The sequence below is a fragment of the Pelodiscus sinensis genome, chromosome 10, assembly GCF_049634645.1.
Source record: "Pelodiscus sinensis isolate JC-2024 chromosome 10, ASM4963464v1, whole genome shotgun sequence".
Taxonomy (NCBI): domain Eukaryota; kingdom Metazoa; phylum Chordata; order Testudines; family Trionychidae; genus Pelodiscus; species Pelodiscus sinensis.
The window spans coordinates 53847782-53866725 of record NC_134720.1 but is presented as its reverse complement, the minus strand read 5'-3'; the positions used below and the strand labels follow the sequence as shown (position 1 = coordinate 53866725).

Below are 18944 nucleotides of genomic sequence, written 5' to 3'. Positions count from 1 at the left end.
TCGCAGCCCTGGGGCAGGGCCAGCCTGCCGGCGAGCGGGGCTCTGGGAAGGGCTCGGAGCTGGCCCGGAGAGCACCGGGGGCCAGTGGCCGAGGACTCAGGGCGAGGCCTGGCCTCTGGCTCCATGCGCTGGGACGGGGCGGCGAAGCAGAGCCCGACCCCCCCCCCCCCCGACAACAGCCCCGTGGGCTGAGACCTGCCAGCGGGCCCAGGGCAGGGCGCTGCCGCCCCGGGGTTACTGCAGAGAAGGGCCCTGGCCGACTGAGCCAAGCCGCCGGGCACGGGCCACGGGCGCCCCCGGGGAGCGAACCCGCGGCAGCGAGCGTGCGGCCCGCCCCGTCGCTCCGGGGGGCGCAGGCGGCAGTGCCCGGAGTGCCCTTGGCTGTTCCGCGGCCGCCGCAGTACCGCCCGCTCGCCACAAGGTGGCAGCGCTGTGCCGCGGCTGTGCGCGAGCGGGGGGTTTTCCCTCCCTGGCTGCGGCGCCTGGTTCTCGCCGCGGGAGGGACGCGCGGTCCTTGCCTCTGAGCAGCGTCTCTCCGCACGTGGGGTCTTTCCAGCTGAAGAGCGGGGCCCACTTACCCACTGGGCACCGTGCCAGGGGCCCACGATACTTTTAGGGGCCCACGAAAATGTTTTAATTTCTTTTAAAATCAGAAGGAAAAAAAAGAACTTTTAGGAGGGAAGGAAACGTTTTAATTGTTTTCTCACATCAGAAAAAAATGAAACTTCTAGGGTCCACGACAATCTATTAAATTTTGCCTAAAACAGAAAAACATTGAAGTATTCGAAGTGATTTCACACTGTTTAATATTGATGTGGTGGGAGGGGCCCACGAAGGCAAAGTGCCTCGGGCCCACGAAAGTCGTAATGCTGCCCTGCTGATGAGCTCTGTGCCCCCGGGGCTCCCTGCCCCGCTCCCCTTCCGCAGGGACAGGCCCTATGGGAGGCTGCCAGGGCGGGCTGAGCCCGAAGCTTTGCAGACAGTGCCTGGTGCTGGCCTCTCCCCTCTGCACTTGGTAATGTCCCCAGGGCTGGCCGGCGACCTCCTGCGGTTCTGGGTCGCCCCAGATCAGTGTGGGCCTGGCCCCCAACATCAGTGAAGCAAAGACGTGTAGGGCTGGCATGGACAGGCCGGCTACTCCAGCCCCTGCCCACATGGCAGGCCCAAGAGCCGGGTGGACTAGGGGTGGCCAATAATCAACCCACCGGTCGGAAGCTGCTCGCTGGGCCGCCAGACGCTTTGTTTCTCTGTGCGACCGGAGTATGGCCCCTCGCAGCTCTTGTTGGCGCAGATCGCCGGTCCGGCCAATGGGAGTGCCGCCCTGGTTCCTGCAGCTCCCATTGGCTGGGAATGGCGAGCTGCAGCCAACGGGAGCTGCGAGTGGCCGGACCTGCAGTCATGCAGGTAAACGAGGGGCTAACCCCCTGCCCTCTGGCGGCTTGTTGCTCACTCTCTAGACGGTCCCTGACCCGTGTGTGTCTGACCTGCCCTGAAAACCCTCCAGGGATGGCGATTCCACACCCCCCTCAGCAATTTATTCCAGTGTTTCACAGGAAGTTTTTCCTAATGTCCGAGTCCGACCTAAACCTCCCTGGCTGCAGTTGAAGCTCGCTGCTGCTTGTCCTGTCCTCAGAGGCCAGGCACCAGCAAACCCTGCTCCAAAGGGCTCACCACCCAACAAACAAGGTAGCTTCCCCCTTCCTGCCGTCCTGCAGCCTCCTCCGTTGGGGGGAGGGAGACAGGGTGCTGGGCAGACGGAGCCCTGTCATCCCAGTCAGCTCTCCTTTCTCCACCTGCCTCTGCCCATAGCGGGCTGTTGGGCTGGGGTCTGCTTGGCCCTCCGCGACCAGAGCTGAAATCCAACAGGCCAGCTCAGTGACAGCAGCCACACAAAGAAAGCCTGGGGCCCCATACACTGGCCTGCAGGGGACAAAGCGCAGCTGGGCCAGGCTCTGACCTCCAAAGGGAGCTTGCAGCGAGCCATTTGCAGCAGTGCGCGCGGTGGGTGGGGGAGATCCAGCAGGTGCCTGTCTTGTGCAGAAGGAGAGGAGCCAAGGGGCTGGTGGGACATAAGAACATCAGAACAGTCACACTGGGTCAGACCAAAGGTCTATCTAGCCCAGTGTCCTATCTGCCCTCAGTGGCCAATGAGTGAACAGAACAGAGAATCCTCACGTGATCCCTCTCCTGTCATCCATTTCCAGACAAACAGAGGCTGGGGACACCATTCCCACCCACCCTGGCTAATAGCAATTGATGGACCTAACCTCCATGAATGTATCTAGTTATTTTTTGAATCCTGTAAAAGTCTGGGTCCTCTGGCAAGGAGTTCCACAGGTTGACTGTACGCTGCCTGAAGAAAAACTTCCTTTGGTTTGTCTGAAACCTGCTACCTATTCATTTCATTTGGTGACCCCTAGTTTTTATATTATGGGAACAATTCAATAACTTATCCTTATTCACTTTCTCCATACCAGTCATGATTTTACAGACTTTTGTCCTATCCCCCCTTAGCTGCCCCTTTTCTAAGCCTTTTTAATCTCTACATATGGCAGCTGTTCCAAGCCCCTAACCACTTATGTTCTTATGCTCAAGGTTGCACAGACAGACAGCAGGGATACTCCGACCTCCCCCTCCACCCTGCCGAAAGGAGTAATGCTGGTAGCTGGCAGCTATCCTCGCTTGTGCCAGATGCTCCAAGCAAATCCCCTCTTGCAATGAGCCAGGCCTTTGTCCCTCCGAAAGCATCTCCGGCGGCTTCTCAGCATCACCGGCCCTTTCCTGGAGTGGGCCAGCTGCCATGTGACCTGGGCCAGCCAGCATCAGGCGAGGAGGGAATTGGGGACCCTGGTGGTTTTAAAAGCTTGTCTCCATTGTTCCTGTGGGCCTGACACTGAATTCTGGCCTGGACAGGACTTAGCTGACAAATGGCACCTGATGCCCTCGAGGGGTTTGTAAAATGTGCCCGAAACAAAACTTGTGCCTAACATGTAAGGAGCCCGTATCCTGCGAGCTGGTCTGTAGCGTTTGGCTGCTTTGGCGAGGGGGACAGCTGGGGCTCAGAGGACAAGAGACTTTCCAGAGATCACCCAGTGAGTTACCGGCGGGTTTGCAGCCAAGCTGGGCTTTGTGCCTGGGAACGGGGTGGATGAAACTGCTTAGAAAGTGGCCAGGGTAGCTTAGGGCCAGTGGACACACTGCTGGTTTGTACGGCTGTAGCAGGGCACCATGGCTGAACGCTGCAAGACGGGAACACGGCCAGTGTGTGAGAGAAAGAGGCAGGAACTTCACGGTGCTGGGATTTCTGGTTGGCCAGTGGCCTAGGACGGACCCTGAGCAGCTGAACGTGTCAGAGGATCTCGGGGGGTGCTTCTCTGCGTTTCCTCACGTTAGACAGGGATGGCGATTGAGTGGCTACTTTTTAAAGCCTGGTGTAAGACCGTTTTTAACCCCTTCTTGACTCTCTTCTACTTCATTTCTCAGGACAGAATTTCCAAGGAACATGCCTGGGATTCAGGGGTGAATTTGTAGTTCCTCCCCCCCCTCCTAACACCAAACATGTGAGGACATTTGGGTGCTCCTAACTACAGCAGATTTGCAGATGACTCAGTGCGGATATTAGTATCTGGCCGAGTCCCGTTTGTACAGACAGCCCCGTGGGCCGGTAAACATTTCACTGGTGCAAATTCAGTAATAGTGGAAAGCTGAGCTACCGGGCTGTACCCCAGGGCACGCCTGGGCGTGTGGCGCTTTTCTCCCTGGGTTACTGGGATCTTGGGTCGCTGCCGAATGGTTTTTCACTGGTCTAGGCGAATGTTGGTCCCAGTGGGATTCTAGTTAGGAAATGTGTTTATGGGGATGGAGGGGATTGAAAGTGACTGCCTACCTCTCCAGCCTGCCACGCTTGGCATTTCTTTAGTGCCTTCCACACAGCCTCGCCTCCCCCTGTGTGGGCCCAGTTTTTTAGTTACGGATGGGTAAACTGAGGCACATGGCCGTTAAGAATAAAATGCTCTAATGTGGATAAGGATGTTGGCTTCCCAGCACTAGACAGGCACGGGCTGGTTTTTCAGAGAGGCTGTGTGAAGCCAGTATGGGCTGCCAATACTACTTGGAGGGGGAGCCGTGTTAGTCTGTAACTTTAAAAACAAGTAGTCCCGTAGCACCTGAGAAACTAACAAAAGATTATGCCTACAGTATCATGCGCTTTCGTTGGCACAGCGCACTTCGGCTTTGCCCACATTATCTGACTTCCACGATCACATTACAAGCCACAGAACTCACCCATAAACTTTCCAGCTGCAGAGACTCCACCATTTACACTAGTGTAAACCAGCCACTGACCCGGTCCCCATGGTGCAGAGCGAGGCGAAAACCCCTCCAGGGTTTCTGCTGAGCAAGGAAATTTCCATCCTGACCCAAAATAAGGTGATCAGTTAGACCCTGAGCATGTGGACCAGCCCCCCGACAAACACCTGGGGAAAGAATTCTCTGTGTTACCCTGCCAAGCCGGGCTCCCTCATTTGAAAGTGTGTGTACAAGGGATATAATCCTAATCCTACAGCTCTTGGCTCTAGCTCCAGGCCTACCCCTCCTCCAGCTAGCTCACCGGCTGTAGGAAAGCCTGGGGATAAAGACTAGCCCTTTGGAAACAGCTGGCAAGGTTAAAGAGACTTAGCCGTAGCATGCGCTTGCCTAGGCACCAATGGAGAGACGCAGGTTCAGGGCTGTCTCTGCAGAGCGCAGCAGCTGACAGCAAAGATCTGTGCAAGTGGCCTTCAAATCAGAAAAAAAAAAGTGGGATGTTTTGAATGATGCCAGCCAGTGGGGCCAACAGCCAGCGTGGGCCCTGGGGCAATGTGTGAGGCAGGTCAGCTCTGAACCTGCCGGAAAGGGCGGGGCTGAGGGCAGAAGGGGCGTGGTCATGGGCGGAGGGGGTGGGGCTGAGGGCAGTCAGCCCAGAACACAGTGCAGCCCCCCTAGCCCTCAGAGCTGCAAGGAGTGGTGCTGTGGAGGCAATTCAAAGGGGTCAGGAGCTCCGGGCCCCGTAGAATCTCGGGGCCCAGGGGCAATTGCCCTTTTTGCACCTGCTCCCCCCCCCCGTCGGGATAACAAGAGCCACCCCCACACTGCACTACCAGTAATGTTTCTAAAAAAAAACAAAAAAATCTGCATTTTGTTAATTTTCAAAATGTTTCTAAGCACGGCACTAACTAAAAACAACTGTCTTGTTTTAATCCCCCAAATAAATGATTTTATGGTATCAGGACAAATATACAATATAACAATTTTTCAAGAAGTGAAAGGGTTATTGTCCATTTAAAAACCGGTTGCATACAAATTAAATGCCTTCCTATTACTAGCAACGCTCTAGAATATTGGGAGAATATTAAAACCCCCGTGTGCTAGTCTTGTCAATATCTATGCTACAGTTCCCTCAACCTGGGTAATGAAAACATATGAAAAGTCAATTTCACTTTCCTTTACAGTCAGTTTCAGGGCTGTGGTGAGTGGATTTCCAGCCTGGCAAGGAAGTGGTCTTTGTTTTAAAAATAAATAACGTGCATTCAAACTGTGTCTGTTATGGACGCATTTTCCCTTTGACTTCAATTTTACGAATGATTTGTTTCTGCAAAATTGAAAATCTGAGCCTAGCTTAAGGTGACACAGGCCCTGTTAAGTGGTTAAATGAGGAACAATGTCTGGAAGACTTCACAAATGCTCCCCAGCAGCCGACCTCCTGCATGAAAAGTGGCAGGGTTTAATTTTTGTTGTTGGATGCATTGAAGTGCAAATAATGAGATCAGGGTTAAAATACAGATTGCACAAGAAGGTACGTGCGGTGCTTGCCTCTGTAGAAGGGCTGTGTATTTATGGAAAACTCCTGGAAAAGATGGTGGGTTTTAAGCACCCTGTAGAATTCTGTAATGGGGATTTCGTGTGCTCTGACGGTGGATAGGTAGATCCCTGCAAATCCGTGAATATCCTCTTTATATCCACGGGTATCCACATCCGCACATGTGAATGAAGATATCTGCAGCTCATTTTTATGGATACAGATACAATTTTGTATCCGTTCTGCACACAGAAACTTAGACTCATTGCTATGGGGCTTCATTTCATAGAATCATAGATCACTAGAACTGGAAGGGACCTCGAGAGGGCATCAAGTCCAGTCCCCTGCCCTCACGGCAGGACCAAGCACCATCTAGACCATCCCTGACAGTGTCTGTCCCACCTGCTCTTCAATATCTCCAGGGATGGAGAGTCCACAACCTCCCTGGGCAATTGATTCCAGTGTCTGACCACCCTGACAGTTAGGAACTTTTTCCTAATGTCCAACCTCAACCTCCCTTGCTGCAGTTTAAGCCCCTTGCTTCTTGTCCTGCCCTCAGAGACCAAGGAGAACAATTACTATCCACCATGCTGTCCATATGGACCCGGTCCGGAACCAGGGTCCGTGTGCTGCTATGTGAGTGTGTGTGGAGGGGGTGTTGGTACCGAGATGTTTCCTCACGAGGTGTTCTATTACCACCTCTCGCCGCCTGTAAACATTCTTAGGTCTGAGTGTTTCTGTAACATCAGCCCTGTTCTTGTCAACATCTGTGAGCAGGGCCCTGCCTCTTGCTCACAGTTTCCTTGCTTTATATTAGCAAAGTCCTGACCATTGGTGTCTAGGCCTCAGCCCTCCCACCCGGTTTGTGATTCCTGGCCTTATGTCTCAGGCCTGCCTCTTGCTACAGCTGCTACTCAAAAGGAGCCACTAAAGCTCCTTTGCGTCTCCTTGTGGCAGTCCCGGGTGGCACTAGTCGGAATGGGACTCTTCCAGCAGGGCCGTTCTCCGCAGGGCAACGGGAATGGCCAGGCCAGACCAGCTCGCTGGGAATACAAAGTGCAAGAGGCCGAGGCTCGCAGGGGCTTCTCTGTGGGGCACCAGAGGGATTCGGGTGCCTGGCTCACTTGTGCTAGAGAACAGGCGCAGCTCCGGTAGCGTCTGCCGCTAGTGAAATGTCCGTTGTTACTCTGTGCGGCTGTGTCTCCGCTCTAGAGCATCAGGAGGGGGGCAACTTTCAGCCCGCGGGCTCCATGCAGCCCCTCGGGGTTGTGTGTGGCCCACACGCAGGGTTGCCACATTCCACTGGTTCCTGACCACGTCATTTTTTTCCTACCGGGGTTACTAAAACAACAGGCACATAAAGCCAGGAGCACCTGAAGGGAGGTGGGTGCCGATCGCACACCACACTGACTGTGAGAGCCCCGTGCTCCCTCTGCAGCCAATGGCGGTACTGCCACGATTCCATCGGCCCACGCCGCACCTCCTCGCTACACAGACACCGGGAGCAAAACTGCCCTCGTCCCGGAGAGCGTTTGGGTTCCGACAATCTTGCAGCCACTCAGATGAAGGAGGCCACTCATGCAGCCTGCTGACTAGCCTCGGTTGCCCCTCGCTGCTGTAGGGAGTCCAAGCTCCGCTACTGATATCCCGAGTGACCTTGGTCAAGCCACTGCCCTGTTCTTTGCCAGCCGCTAAAGGGGGGAGAATACTACCCCACCGGATAGACGGCTGGAGGCTTAACCGACTATGTATTTTAGAGAGTTTGTGCTTCTGTCTGCATGTCCGCCCGTCCGTCTGGGAATCCGTTTGTTCAAACACTCCTAAAAGGCAAGCGCTAGTTTCGGAGGGGTAGCCATGTTAGTCTGCGGTACCTTCAAGACTAACAGCTGTTTTTGGGCATAAGCGTTTGTGGACTTTACCCATGAAAGCTTATGCTCAAATAAATGGGTAAGAGTAAGGCCCTCCAAATTTGATATGCAGCTTCCTCTTCTCAGAACATAAAGCCAGGCGAGGGTTTGGCTGTGCCAGGATGATGGGACGTGTCTGGAATGGGATTGTTTTCCATCAAAAGCAAAGGAAGGGGTGTGAGAGCAGGGACAGTTATACACATGGATGACCACAGGGGGTCAGCAAGCTCCCAAGCCCCCGGGGAGCAGCTGCTGGCCAGCAGTGTGGCCCCATCACCCAGGCCAACACAAGGGAGCAGCTGCAGGCCCCCATGAAAGCCCTGCTACCCCCTGGATTTGTTCTGCCTGTATCCACTGCCAGGGAAAATCTGCCTAGCTGCTTCTTGCTCCTTATCCAGCCCTCTCTTAGCTTCCCTGGGTAAGTTCAGAGGACTGGGCGTCTTGCGTCTCTTCCAGCGAAGCAGGATTTGCCGTAGCTCCGCCGTGCTTGCAGCTCTGCAGGAATTCTGCCCGGTTTTTCAACACCCTTTTGGAAGGCTGGAGAGCAGAGGTGGCCACCATGACCCAGCAAAGGTCTCGCCGATTCTGTACCCAGAATCCCCTCCCTACGTCTCAATATTGCCCCTCATGTCTGTCCAAGGGTTCTATGTGCTGCGTGCTCCCGTTACCCTGACTCCCCCCGGAGGCACGGCCTACTTGGCTACTTGAGGGCTGGCCTTGCGGTTGGCTGCAAACCCCAAATCCGACTGGCAGGCCCCCGGCTTCCCACGTGACACAGCGCCTGCGGCATCGCTGACCCCACCTTTATTTACGGCTCTGCCCGCCGTGGTGTCCTTTGAAAAACCGATGGGCAAAGAGTTCATGTTTGCTTCCGGTTCACTGGGGGAGGGGCTGTGTTATCTAGAAAGCGGGGAGCATCCGAGGGTACTGAGGGAGTCGGCAAATGTCATTGCGGAGCCTTTGGCCATTATCTTTGAAAAGTCGTGGAGATCGGGAGAGATCCCGGATGATTGGAAAAAGGCAAATGTAGTGCTCATCTTTAAAAAAGGGAGGAAGGCCAATCCAGGGAACTACAGACTAGACAGCATCACCTCAGTCCCCGGAAAAACCATGGAGGGGATCCTCAAGGAAACCATTTTGAAGCACTTGAAAGAGAGGAAAGTGATCAGGAATAGTCAGCATGGATTCACCAAGGGCAAGTCGTGCCTGACCAATCTGATTAGCTTCTATGATGAGGTCACTGGCTCGGTGGACGTGGGGAAGTCAGTGGATGTGATAGACCTTGACTTTAGCAAGGCTTTTGATACGGTCTCCCACAATATTCTTGCCAGCAAGTGAAGGGAATATGGATTGGAGAAATGGACTGTAAGGTGGATAGAAAGCTGGTTAGACTGTCGGGCCCAGCGGGTAGTGATCAACGGCTCGATGTCAGGTTGACGGTTCGTTTCTAGCGGAGTGCCCCAACGATCGGTTCTTGGACCAGTTTTGTTCAACATCTTTATTCATGACCTGGCCGAGGGGATGGATTGCACCCTCAGAAAGTTTGCAGATGACACTAAGCTGGGGGGAGAGGTAGATACGCTGGAGGGCAGGGACAGGGTCCAGAGTGACCTGGACAGATTAGAGGATTGGGCCACAAGGAATCTGATGAGGTTCAACAAGGACAAGTGCAGAGTCCTGCCTTAGGGGCGGAAGAATCCCAAGTATTGGTACAGGCTGGGGACCGACTGGCTGAGCAGCAGTTCTGCAGAAAAGGACCTGGGGGTTCCAGTGGAGGAGAAGCTGGAGATGAGTCAGCAGGGTGCCCTTGTCGCCAAGAAGGCTAATGGCATATTAGGCTGCATTAGGAGGAGCATTGCCAGCAGATCCAGAGAAGTGATTATTCCCCTTTATTTGACTCTGGGGAGGCCACATCTGGAGTATTGTGTCCAGTTCTGGGCCCCCCACTACAGAAAGGATGTGGACGCATTGGAGAGGGGCCAGCGGAGGGCGACCAAAATGATTCGGGGGCTGGAGCACATGACCTATGAGGAGAGGCTGAGGGATTTGGGTTTGTTTAGTCTGCAAAGGAGAAGAGTGAGGGGGGATTTGAGAGCAGCCTTCAACTTCCTGCAGGGGGGTTCCAAAGAGGATGGAGAAAGTACTGTGAACAGCCTGAGGGATGCAGAACAGGAGCAATGGTCTCAAGTTACAGTGTGTGAGGTCTAGGTTGGATATTAGGAAAAACTCTTTCCCTAGGCGGGTGGGGAAGCGCTGGGCTGGGTTCCCTGGGGAGGTGGTGGAGTCTCCTTCCCTAGAGGTGGTTAAGTCTTGGCTTGACCAAGCCCTGGCTGAGATGGTTGAATTGGGGTTGATCCTGCCTAGAGCAGGGGGCTGGACTCGATGGCTCCTGAGGGCTCTTCCAGCTCTATGGTTCTAACAAGCACCTAGGGCAAAGGGGTGGCGGAAATGATGTTACTCGGGGAGGGCAGGGTCTATGCCATGCTGGGACGGTGCAGCCGTGGCCGTTTCTATAGGTGTTGCTGGGAGAGCTGGCCTGGGTGAGGTGGCACGTAGGTTTCACCAGGCCCTGCGGGGAATTGCCGGAGCCCGGGATTAGAAGGCCTCAGTGGTGTTAGGAGACGACACTTGCGTGCTGTGCAGGTTTCTGGCCCGTGGGTCTCTGCCGCCAGGGGAGAAGTAACCGCGGTGTTTGCATGAGAGGCCATTGGTGCATGTAATGTTGGTGTGCTCCAGCGGGTGCTGTCAACACCCCTTCTCCCAGCCTGATGGCAGCGCTGGACAGTCCTTAATCTGCCCGGTTACCCCTCCCCAAGGAAAAGCAGCTCTTGCCCCCACTCTCTCCTGGGAGGTGGCCTGCCCACCCTGCGTGACTCCATGGACCGGTGGAGGCTGCACTGTGAGCAAAGTTGGGGGCTGGGGAGCTATCTCGGGCTGCTCAGCACAGCGGCCCAGCGAGAACGGGCAGGCTGAGATGCTCAGGACTCTGTTGCTCCGCTGAATTCCACCCCCTTTTGGGCTTTCTCTGCTTGGTTCGTTGCTGGCCTTGCCCCCTCGGCGTGGCTCGGTACCACAGTCCAAGCCGCTACCTGCCTGCCGGGGGCTGACAGTCGCTGGCAAACTCACTCCTGCCCTGGATGCTCGGTAGGCGAGTGCTGTTTTTAAAGACACCGTGCAGGCTAATGAATACTCGAGCGGTGAGCTGGACATTTTGTTTTAATTGACTCTTTGGAGCCAAAAGAGGGGAAAGGGTCCTTTACAGAAATTGTTTTAATGGGGCGATTGGCAATCGGGTCCTGCAGCCGCTCTCCTACGTGCGTTAATAAGGCCTAGTCAGCTGTGAGAGAAAAGACCAGAAAACAAGCCAGATTCCCAACTCCGGTGCTGCCTTGGGTCCTGTTACATCTCTCAGAACAAACTAGCAAAACAATCCCTCAGTCATGTCTTGTTAGCCATCCAAACCGGATGTCTACAACTCTGCACTGTAAACAAGAGGGATACTATAGGGCCTTTTCCTTAAGGGTACCGGGGATGGTTTTAGAAGGCTGCACCCACGCCAAGAGACTGAGGGTTGCAAAAGCGATGTGAATTTTCATGATCTTAGACAAGCCAAGGGAAGTCACCTTACAAAGAAAAACATGACTACAACGTGGATATGGGCTAGATTCTGCTTACTAAGCAGACGGGACCATGAGGTGTCACTTACAGGGAGTGGAAATGAGATAAAAGTTGAAAGGGCCACGAACTGTAGACTTCCAACTCGACAGTGCGTCCTATTGGAAGAGATGTGTTGCTATCAGGTGGGGAGTGAGACAGGTGGTAATCCGAGGACCGCACTTCAGGTTCTGCTCCCGCAGTGATTGACACAGGGGCTGTGTCTAGACTGGCCAGTTTTTCCGGAAAATCAGCCGCTTTTCCGGAAAAACTTGCCAGCTGTCTACACTGGCCTCTTGAATTTTGGCAAAAGCACTGACTTCCTACTGTCTGAAATCAGTGCTTCTTGCGGAAATACTATGCTGCTCCCATTCGGGCAAAAGTCCTTTTGTGCAAAAGGGCCAGTGTAGACAGCTCAGATTTTTTTCTGAAAAAAAGCCCCGATGGCGAAAATGGCGATTGGGGCTTTTATGTGGAAAAGCACGTCTAGATTGGCAAAAAGTGCTTTTGTGGAAAAGCGTCCGTGCCAATCTAGACGCTCTTTTCCAAAAATGCTTTTAACGGAAAACTTTTCCATTAAAAGCATTTCCGGAAAATCATGCCAGTCTAGACACAGCCATGATGGTTTGTTCCACCGTGGCTTTCCAGTGTGAACGTCTCGGGGCAGGGGGGTGTTCATTCGCAGGGGCTGCGCAGGGCCGTTTTGCCAGGGCTGCGCGTAGCGAGCTAGCGACGTGTCAAACGACTGGCGCTGCAGAATGCAGCCTAGGAGTCCGGGTGCCTGGGTGAAGAACAAGGGGGCATTGTGGGAGCAATCCCACAGGCTCTGGGCTAAGGAAAGCTGCCAGAAACCTCGCTGATGACCTACTTAGACAGCCCTCTTGAGGAGGAGAGGGAATGCAACTCTGGATTTCCTCCACGCCCCAAGCCACGACGCCCTGACATTCAGGCAAGATGGAATTGCTAACCCTGGCACGAGGGAGCGGGAGCTGAGTCAGATAGCGACCAGACGCTTTGCAGTGCTGCTATTGGGCCCGTTTCTGCCAACGCTTGCCCCGGGGTGAGTAGGAAAATGCCACCAGAAAGTCCTACAGGCCTTGCGGGCAGCAGGGAATCCGACCCAAGGGCTGGTCGCGTGTGCAGGTCTGAGCCCGGGTTCACAAGTCTGCTTCCCAAAGGGAATCTCTCGGTGCACGAGGGCACTGGAAAAACTCCAGCGTGCTCAAAAGGCGCCCGTTCTCTGCCTCGCGTTGAATCCCCGTGCTCCTGGCCTACTCGTGGCAGCGTTTCTCGGCCTGCGTCCGCGGGAAGTGGGGGAGGGGAGCGTGCGTGTGGAAGAGAAAGTGGTCTGATGACTCTGCTGACTTTGCTTCTCATGGATTCCACTGACCTAACCCGGAGCAAGGAGGGGTGGAGAAAGTCTTGCCTAGCTCCCCTCTGAAAGGAGAAGCTGGTCTTTGGCCAGTTTGGGGCTGAGATCAGAGTTCTCCCCCCCACCCCCCCACCCCACCTCCCAGGCATTAGGATCCTGCAAGTGGGGGGGGGTGGGGGGCGCAGCACAGGCCGGGGCATGGGCTCCACACCACAAGTTGCTCAGGCCAGGCTGGGCCAAACCTGTCATGGGTGGGGGCTGCTCCAGCCTGGCCACCAGTTAACCGGTTACGTGATGTTTACAGGTTAACTGCTTACAGCCCTAATGGGCGTAGGCCCCAATAATTTCTCATTGACTCATAGGCCCACGTAGGGCAGCTGCTCCATCCTACTCCCTGGTAACCAGACTGGCACTGCAGGATTGGGGTGAGTACCAGTGTGCCCTGGAAGCCGAGCGCCTGTGCGGCCAATACCGCCCACCGCTAGGTTTGTGTCTGTCCTGGTGGTGCACATTCACACATGCCTCGGTGCACATCTAAAAATTTATTCTGCACATGGATGGAAAAGATTAGAGCATTGGGGGGTTCTGACTTACTCCCCCAGTATGTGCGAGTCAGGGGTTATGTAGCGCTATTGGGCTGCATGGTACTTTGCAGATCCATGAGGGGGCAGCCCTTCAGCCTTGGGATGTGACTGGAGAGTTGGAGAGTACCTACAATCTCCTCTGACTGCATGGGGGGTGCTGTGTCCTACCAGCTCCAAGGTAGAAGGCAGCAGCTGGGGATATTCCATCTAGTTTTACAAGTTCTGTTTTCATTCAACAGACTGCATGGGCAATTAGATCATGGAGAAATGCTTCTGCCTTTTGGTGCCTTTCTTCTTAGAAACGCTGCAAATTGCCAGTGAAAGTCTGTTCCCTGTCCGCTCGTCTCTGATTAGGATCGGTCTTGGCACAAAGCTGGTGCACGCAGGCCGTTAACTACCCAGGCAAAAATGGAATGTCAAAACAGGACAAGTAATCCTGTCACTTTGAAAATCAGGGGCCAAACCGCACTGTTCTGCTCCGAGAGATCTGCAAGCTCCAGGCAGGCGTTTGTAGGTGGGCAGCAGAAACCTTGCGTGGGAAGGCATCAGATGGGTTCCTATCTTCTGAAGATGCAGCTCTGGATAGTCATTAGGGATGGAAAGGGTTTACTTTCCTGGCATGCTCACCGGGTTAGCCCGTTAACCAGCGCCTGGCCCGGCTGGCCAGAGCAGCCCGCCGGGCTGGGGTAACCGTAACGTTTAACCGGTTAACTTTTGAAGTGGAATTTTACTTCCCTAGGAGTGGTTGGCAGTTCAGCCAACAGGCACCTGCTCGCAAAGAGGGGTGTTACATGCCGTGTGTTGCACCACAGCGTGACCTCACGTGAAATCATCCAGGAGCGAGAATGCCTGTGGCTGTGGAAAAGACACCGTTACCGACAGGGCCATGGGAATGGATTAAACACCATCGGCAGCAGCTGCCAAACAGTCAGACCTCCCACATGTTACAGGCTCCCTCCAATCCACACTGGCCTTTGCCATGTCATCTGGGCCCGGGGGTTCTTTTCCAAGGGCGCAGGGGGGACAGTCAGGAAGGCCTGCCAGATTGCTGGGTGCGAGGGGCTCTTGGTTCCCATTTCTCCCCATGTCGGGGTGTCCCAGGAGCGGAGGAGAGGGAGGGGGCAGGGCAGCAGCAGCAAATCCCGGGGCAGCTGTTGGCACCAGCTGGTTCAATGCCCACATGGAGGAGGCAGGTGGGTCATAAGCAGGAGACAAGCTCCTCTGAAGAATTCACACGCCCCTTAGCCCACTGTGCAGAGCTGCAAGGGAGGTTTGCAGCCGCACCAGTGAGTCACCTGCCCCAGAGAACCCCAGGAACCCAGCTGGGAATCTCTCTTCCTCCCTAAAGCACCCAGACAAGCTATTGCTAGCTCCTCCTGCAGCTCACCCCTGTGCAGGGTTTTTTAGGCGTGGAAAACTCCGTTCCAAGGGGCAGCCTCCCTGACACACCAAGGACGGACGTGGGGAGTCACCGTTTCAAAGTGCTTGGCCAGCTGGACGGAGGCCCAGAGACCCAGGCGAAAACGGAGCGGTGGGCAGCTGAAGTTGGCCGCTGCCACCCGCTTCCCGGCAGTTCAGAGCCGCGCCAGATTGGCCAAGGCCTGGGGGTTGGCACGGACGGAGGCTGCTGGGTGCCTGGGGAAAGCAGGTGGTGCGTGCGTTTCACTGCAGGCCTGCTGCGGGCTGCCCCGCTTTGAACCTCCCGTCCTACCCGTCCCAGGGAGCCAGTGGTGGAGATGAGGCTGGTATTTCAAGGGCCTAGCTCCTGGCCCAGGAAAATGGACGGGTGCTTCCCCTGGTTTGCTTCGCAGGCTCAGGGCCTCCCTCGGGTGGGGAGCCCCAGACCCTGCTCCCAGCCTCTTCACAGAAGCGGGGGGGGGGGGGGGGGAGCAAAGTGCTTCATGTACCCCCCACCCCCTCAGAAGCATGGAGCCATGTGGTCTGGGGCGGCACAGACTCTGGCATTAGAAATCCAGCTTCTCAGAGTCTTAAGGCCTGTGTGTTGCAAATGGGGGGTGCCTGCCTGTGTGTGTGTGTGGGGGGGGGAGCTAGCCTGCATGCCTGTGTGTTTGTGTGTGTGTGTGTGTGTGCGCGCGCATGCAGAGGTGGGCGGGGTTAGCTTGCCTGCCTCTTGAAAGTGTGTGGGTAGCCTGTGGGGGTGTGTGTGCAGGTGAGGGGGTTAGCATGTGTGCTCCTTGAAAGAAAAGTGTGGGGATAGCCTGTGGGAGTGTGGGGGAGGAGTTTAGTCTGGGGGGGTTAGCCTGTGTGCCCCTTGAAAAGGAAGTGTGTGTGGGGGGGGAGGAGGTTAGCCTGGGTGTGGGGGGGTTAGCCTGTGTGCCCCTTGAAAAGGAAGTGTGTGTGGGGGGGGAGGAGGTTAGCCTGGGTGTGTGTGGGGGGGTTAGCCTGTGTGCCCCTTGAAAGAAAAGTGTGTGTGTGTGTGTGGGGGGGGGGGGGTTAGCCTGCATGCCCCTTGAAAGGAAAGCTGGGGGGGCGGATCTTTTAAAGAGCTGTGTCTCTCCTCTGCCCGCCCCCTGCCCAGGGCGCATCACGCCCCTTCCCTGCGCGGGGCCAGTGACCCCGGGGGACTGAAACCCAGCCTAGGGGGGCCCTGGCGCTCAGGGCTCCGCTAGCCGCGGGCGGGGGCCGCTGGTTTCGACACCGCAGGCCGGGGGGAACCTGGCCTCGGGTGCACGCTGCTGCCCCCCCGGGACACCGCACCAGAGCCCCGTGCACGGGCGCGTCTACCCCCCCCCCCCGCCCGGCCCAGCCGGGGGGGCTGCAGTTCCCTGGCTCCGCCGCTCTCATCCACACCTCGATCACGTAGGATTGCGTAGAGAGCAGGGAGGCGGCTGCGAGTCGCCCCGCGCCGGGACCGCTCCAGCCGGGACAGCGCCCGGCCCGGGCTGCGAACTAGCGGCCCGCGCCCCAGCCCGCCCCGCCGCTCCGCTCCTGCATGGCCGGGGGCCGCCGGCGGGCGGCGGGGGAGCCCGGTCCAGCCGCGCCCAGGGCGGGCATGCGGAGCGCCCCGCGCCCGGCCGCCGCGCCCCGCGCCCGGGGGAGCTAGCGGGGGGGTCGCTGCGGTTCGCGCCCCGCCCGGCTGCCGGCGATGGGGAGCGGCCGGCGCTGAGCGGAGCAGCGGCGGGAAGCGCCCCGCGGCCGGGGGACTCGCGGAGCGGACGGCGCCGGGGAACCGGAGCGCAGCGCACCGGGCCGCGCCCGCCGCGGATGGACTGAGGCGCCCGGGCCCTGGCTCAGCCCCCGGGACTTGCTCGCCACCGACGGGACTCGCTGCCCAGCCCCACGGACGGGCGCCGGCATGGGCGCGGGCTAGCCCGGGCCGCCTGCCCCTGAGTGGCCGAGGAGCTGGGGGGCGCAGCGGCCGCGGGGTGCCGAGCGGAGGAGCCTCCGCCCCGCGGCCTCGGGCCCCCCTGCGCCGGCCGGGCCGATGAGCGGCCATGGCCGCGGCGATCGCCAGCTCGCTCATCCGGCAGAAGCGGCAGGCCCGGGAGTCCAACAGCGAGCGGGTGGCCACGTCCAAGCGCCGCTCCAGCCCCAGCAAGGACGGGCGCTCCCTGTGCGAGAGACACGTGCTGGGCGTCTTCAGCAAGGTGCGCTTCTGCAGCGGCAGGAAGCGGCCGCCCAGACGGAGGACAGGTCAGTGCCCGGCCGGGGGCGCCCTCCCTCCGCGGCCGGCCCCGCGCTGCAGCGCACTTCGGCCCCCGGGCCGAGACCCTCCGGCCCCCGGGCCGTGCCGTTCTCCCGGGCCCTTTCCACGGGACCAGCCGAGGGTGGGGGCAGCCCCTGCTCTCCACAGCGCCCCCTGGCGACTCCTTTGTCCTCCCCCATGTTACCGGCCGGCCTGGCACATTTAAGAACCGGCCCGGTCCCCCATCTCCATTAATTGGCAGCCAGGCAGCAGCTGCCAGGGGAGTTCAGCCTCCTCAGTGCCCTAGTTAGCAAAAGGCTTGGCGTGAAGTAACCAGCTTCCCCAGCCTTGTGCTGCTGGATTCTCCCTGGGGAGGGGAGGGGCGAGGCGAGGCGAGGCGCACAGGAGAGTCTCCTCCCTCCAGCCCCACAGCGCTGACCCCTCTGAGGCTGGCCCAGGCAGGGCTTGTGTTATGGGTCTGCCTTGGTCTGGGGTCTGTAGCCCATGGGGCGCTGCTTGAGCAGGTGGGGCAATGGAGACCTTTAGAGGGACCCAGCAATGCAGTGGCTCCCCCTAGTATTGTGTTTCCCCCCTTGGCCATGGCCGGGTGTTGGCTTTTCAGCAGCCTGGCCGGGTTTCCTCCCTCCACAAGGAAGCCTGTAGATCAAGAGCAATTAAAGTCATGGCCATTGGCTACTAGCCCCCCACAAAGCGCTACGTCCTCAGGGGAGCTGCTGTGTGACCCCTTGGAGTGTGCCGGTTAGTTCAGAGACGTCCCCGCTGGCTGCTGCACAAACGCAAATCCCAGCGGGGCCCAAATGGTTTCCTGGCGCCCAGTGTCTGGGCCGGGGGCTGGAAGTAAGTGTGACCCTGCAGAGCGCCTGTGGGCGGGCCGTACAGGGGCCTGGCTTTCCCAAGGGAAAACCCACAAGGGCAGTCTGGCCAGGGCGCTTGGCTCCTCCAGCCTGTGGTGGGAACACTGGCCCTGGGGAGGGTTTCCCTGCAGCAAGCTTTTCCCTGCCCCGTGTACGCTATCCAGCTGGTCCCCCCCGTTCCCTTGCTAAGCTACAGGCTGCTGCATGGGTGAAGTTCAGAACAATTAGGCAGAGCCAGGTGTGCCCACGCCCGCCACAGGCTACAAAACAGCTGGGTGAACCTTGCTCTTGGGGGTTCGGGAGCCACCTGGTCTAGAGCATCCTCACGGACGCGTGGCCCACCGAGAGATTCCTGCTTCCTTGTTCCCCGGCACGAGTCAGGCAGACCCGGCTCGGCAGTCAAACACCAGAGTCGTCATGCCCCGTGGGAGCTGCGTGCTGAGGGATTCAGTCCGTGCTCCCGTCAGGCCGGGAGAGGAAGGGGGGAATCCTACGGCGCGGGGAGGCCGTCAGGCGTTCGTGGCGGTGTTCTCGCAGGAAAACCGATTAATCCGTCGTGCTGGGTCAGCCGTCGTGATCCACAGTGCCTGGGGCTGAGGTGTCTCTGGGGACTGGGTCTCGGAGCTGGATCCGGGCTCTTAGAAGCGGGGCTGGCCCTGTCGCTGGGAACCTTACGGAAAGCGAGAGTGCCAGCGTGCAGGCCCCGGGTTGGCCAGCGCCCGGCAGCGATAACGGGAGCAGGGCAGCGTCGGGCTGTGTGCATGGCCCTGCGCTGACCCATCCCCGCTTGCCGTTGTTCTCGTGTGTTACTCGCAGGGGTGCTCCCCAGGCCCAGTGCCCCAGTGTGCTCGGTCCCAGCACCAAGCGAGCCCCCCAGAGTGCAACCCTTTTCACTCGGAGGTGCGGAATGTGGCGTCTGTCCCAGCTGCTCCTGCGGCCGCAGCCCGAATCGCCCCCAGCCGTGGTGGTGACGTTTCCGAAGATCCAGGCAAAACAGCTGTGTAGCCTCCCCGGGCAGCCCCTGAAGACTGAGGGGAAGGCCAAGTTTACACTGTGGGAGGGCACATTCA

General features: G+C 57.7%; 1 protein-coding gene across 2 annotated transcripts in view; it reads left to right on the top strand.

Moving 5' to 3' along the window:
* Window positions 1-18944, top strand: part of FGF12 (fibroblast growth factor 12) — a 244174-nt gene that overhangs the window by 125304 nt on the left and 99926 nt on the right. The window contains exon 1 of one of the 2 annotated variants that reach the window (XM_075938275.1): window positions 15901-17007. The exons of the other annotated variant lie outside the window; for it this stretch is intronic. Coding sequence (XP_075794390.1) covers window positions 16809-17007 — 199 coding nt within the window. The 5' untranslated portion in view covers window positions 15901-16808. Of the gene's footprint in view, window positions 1-15900; window positions 17008-18944 lie in introns of those variants that run through there. 2 annotated transcript variants of the gene reach the window in all.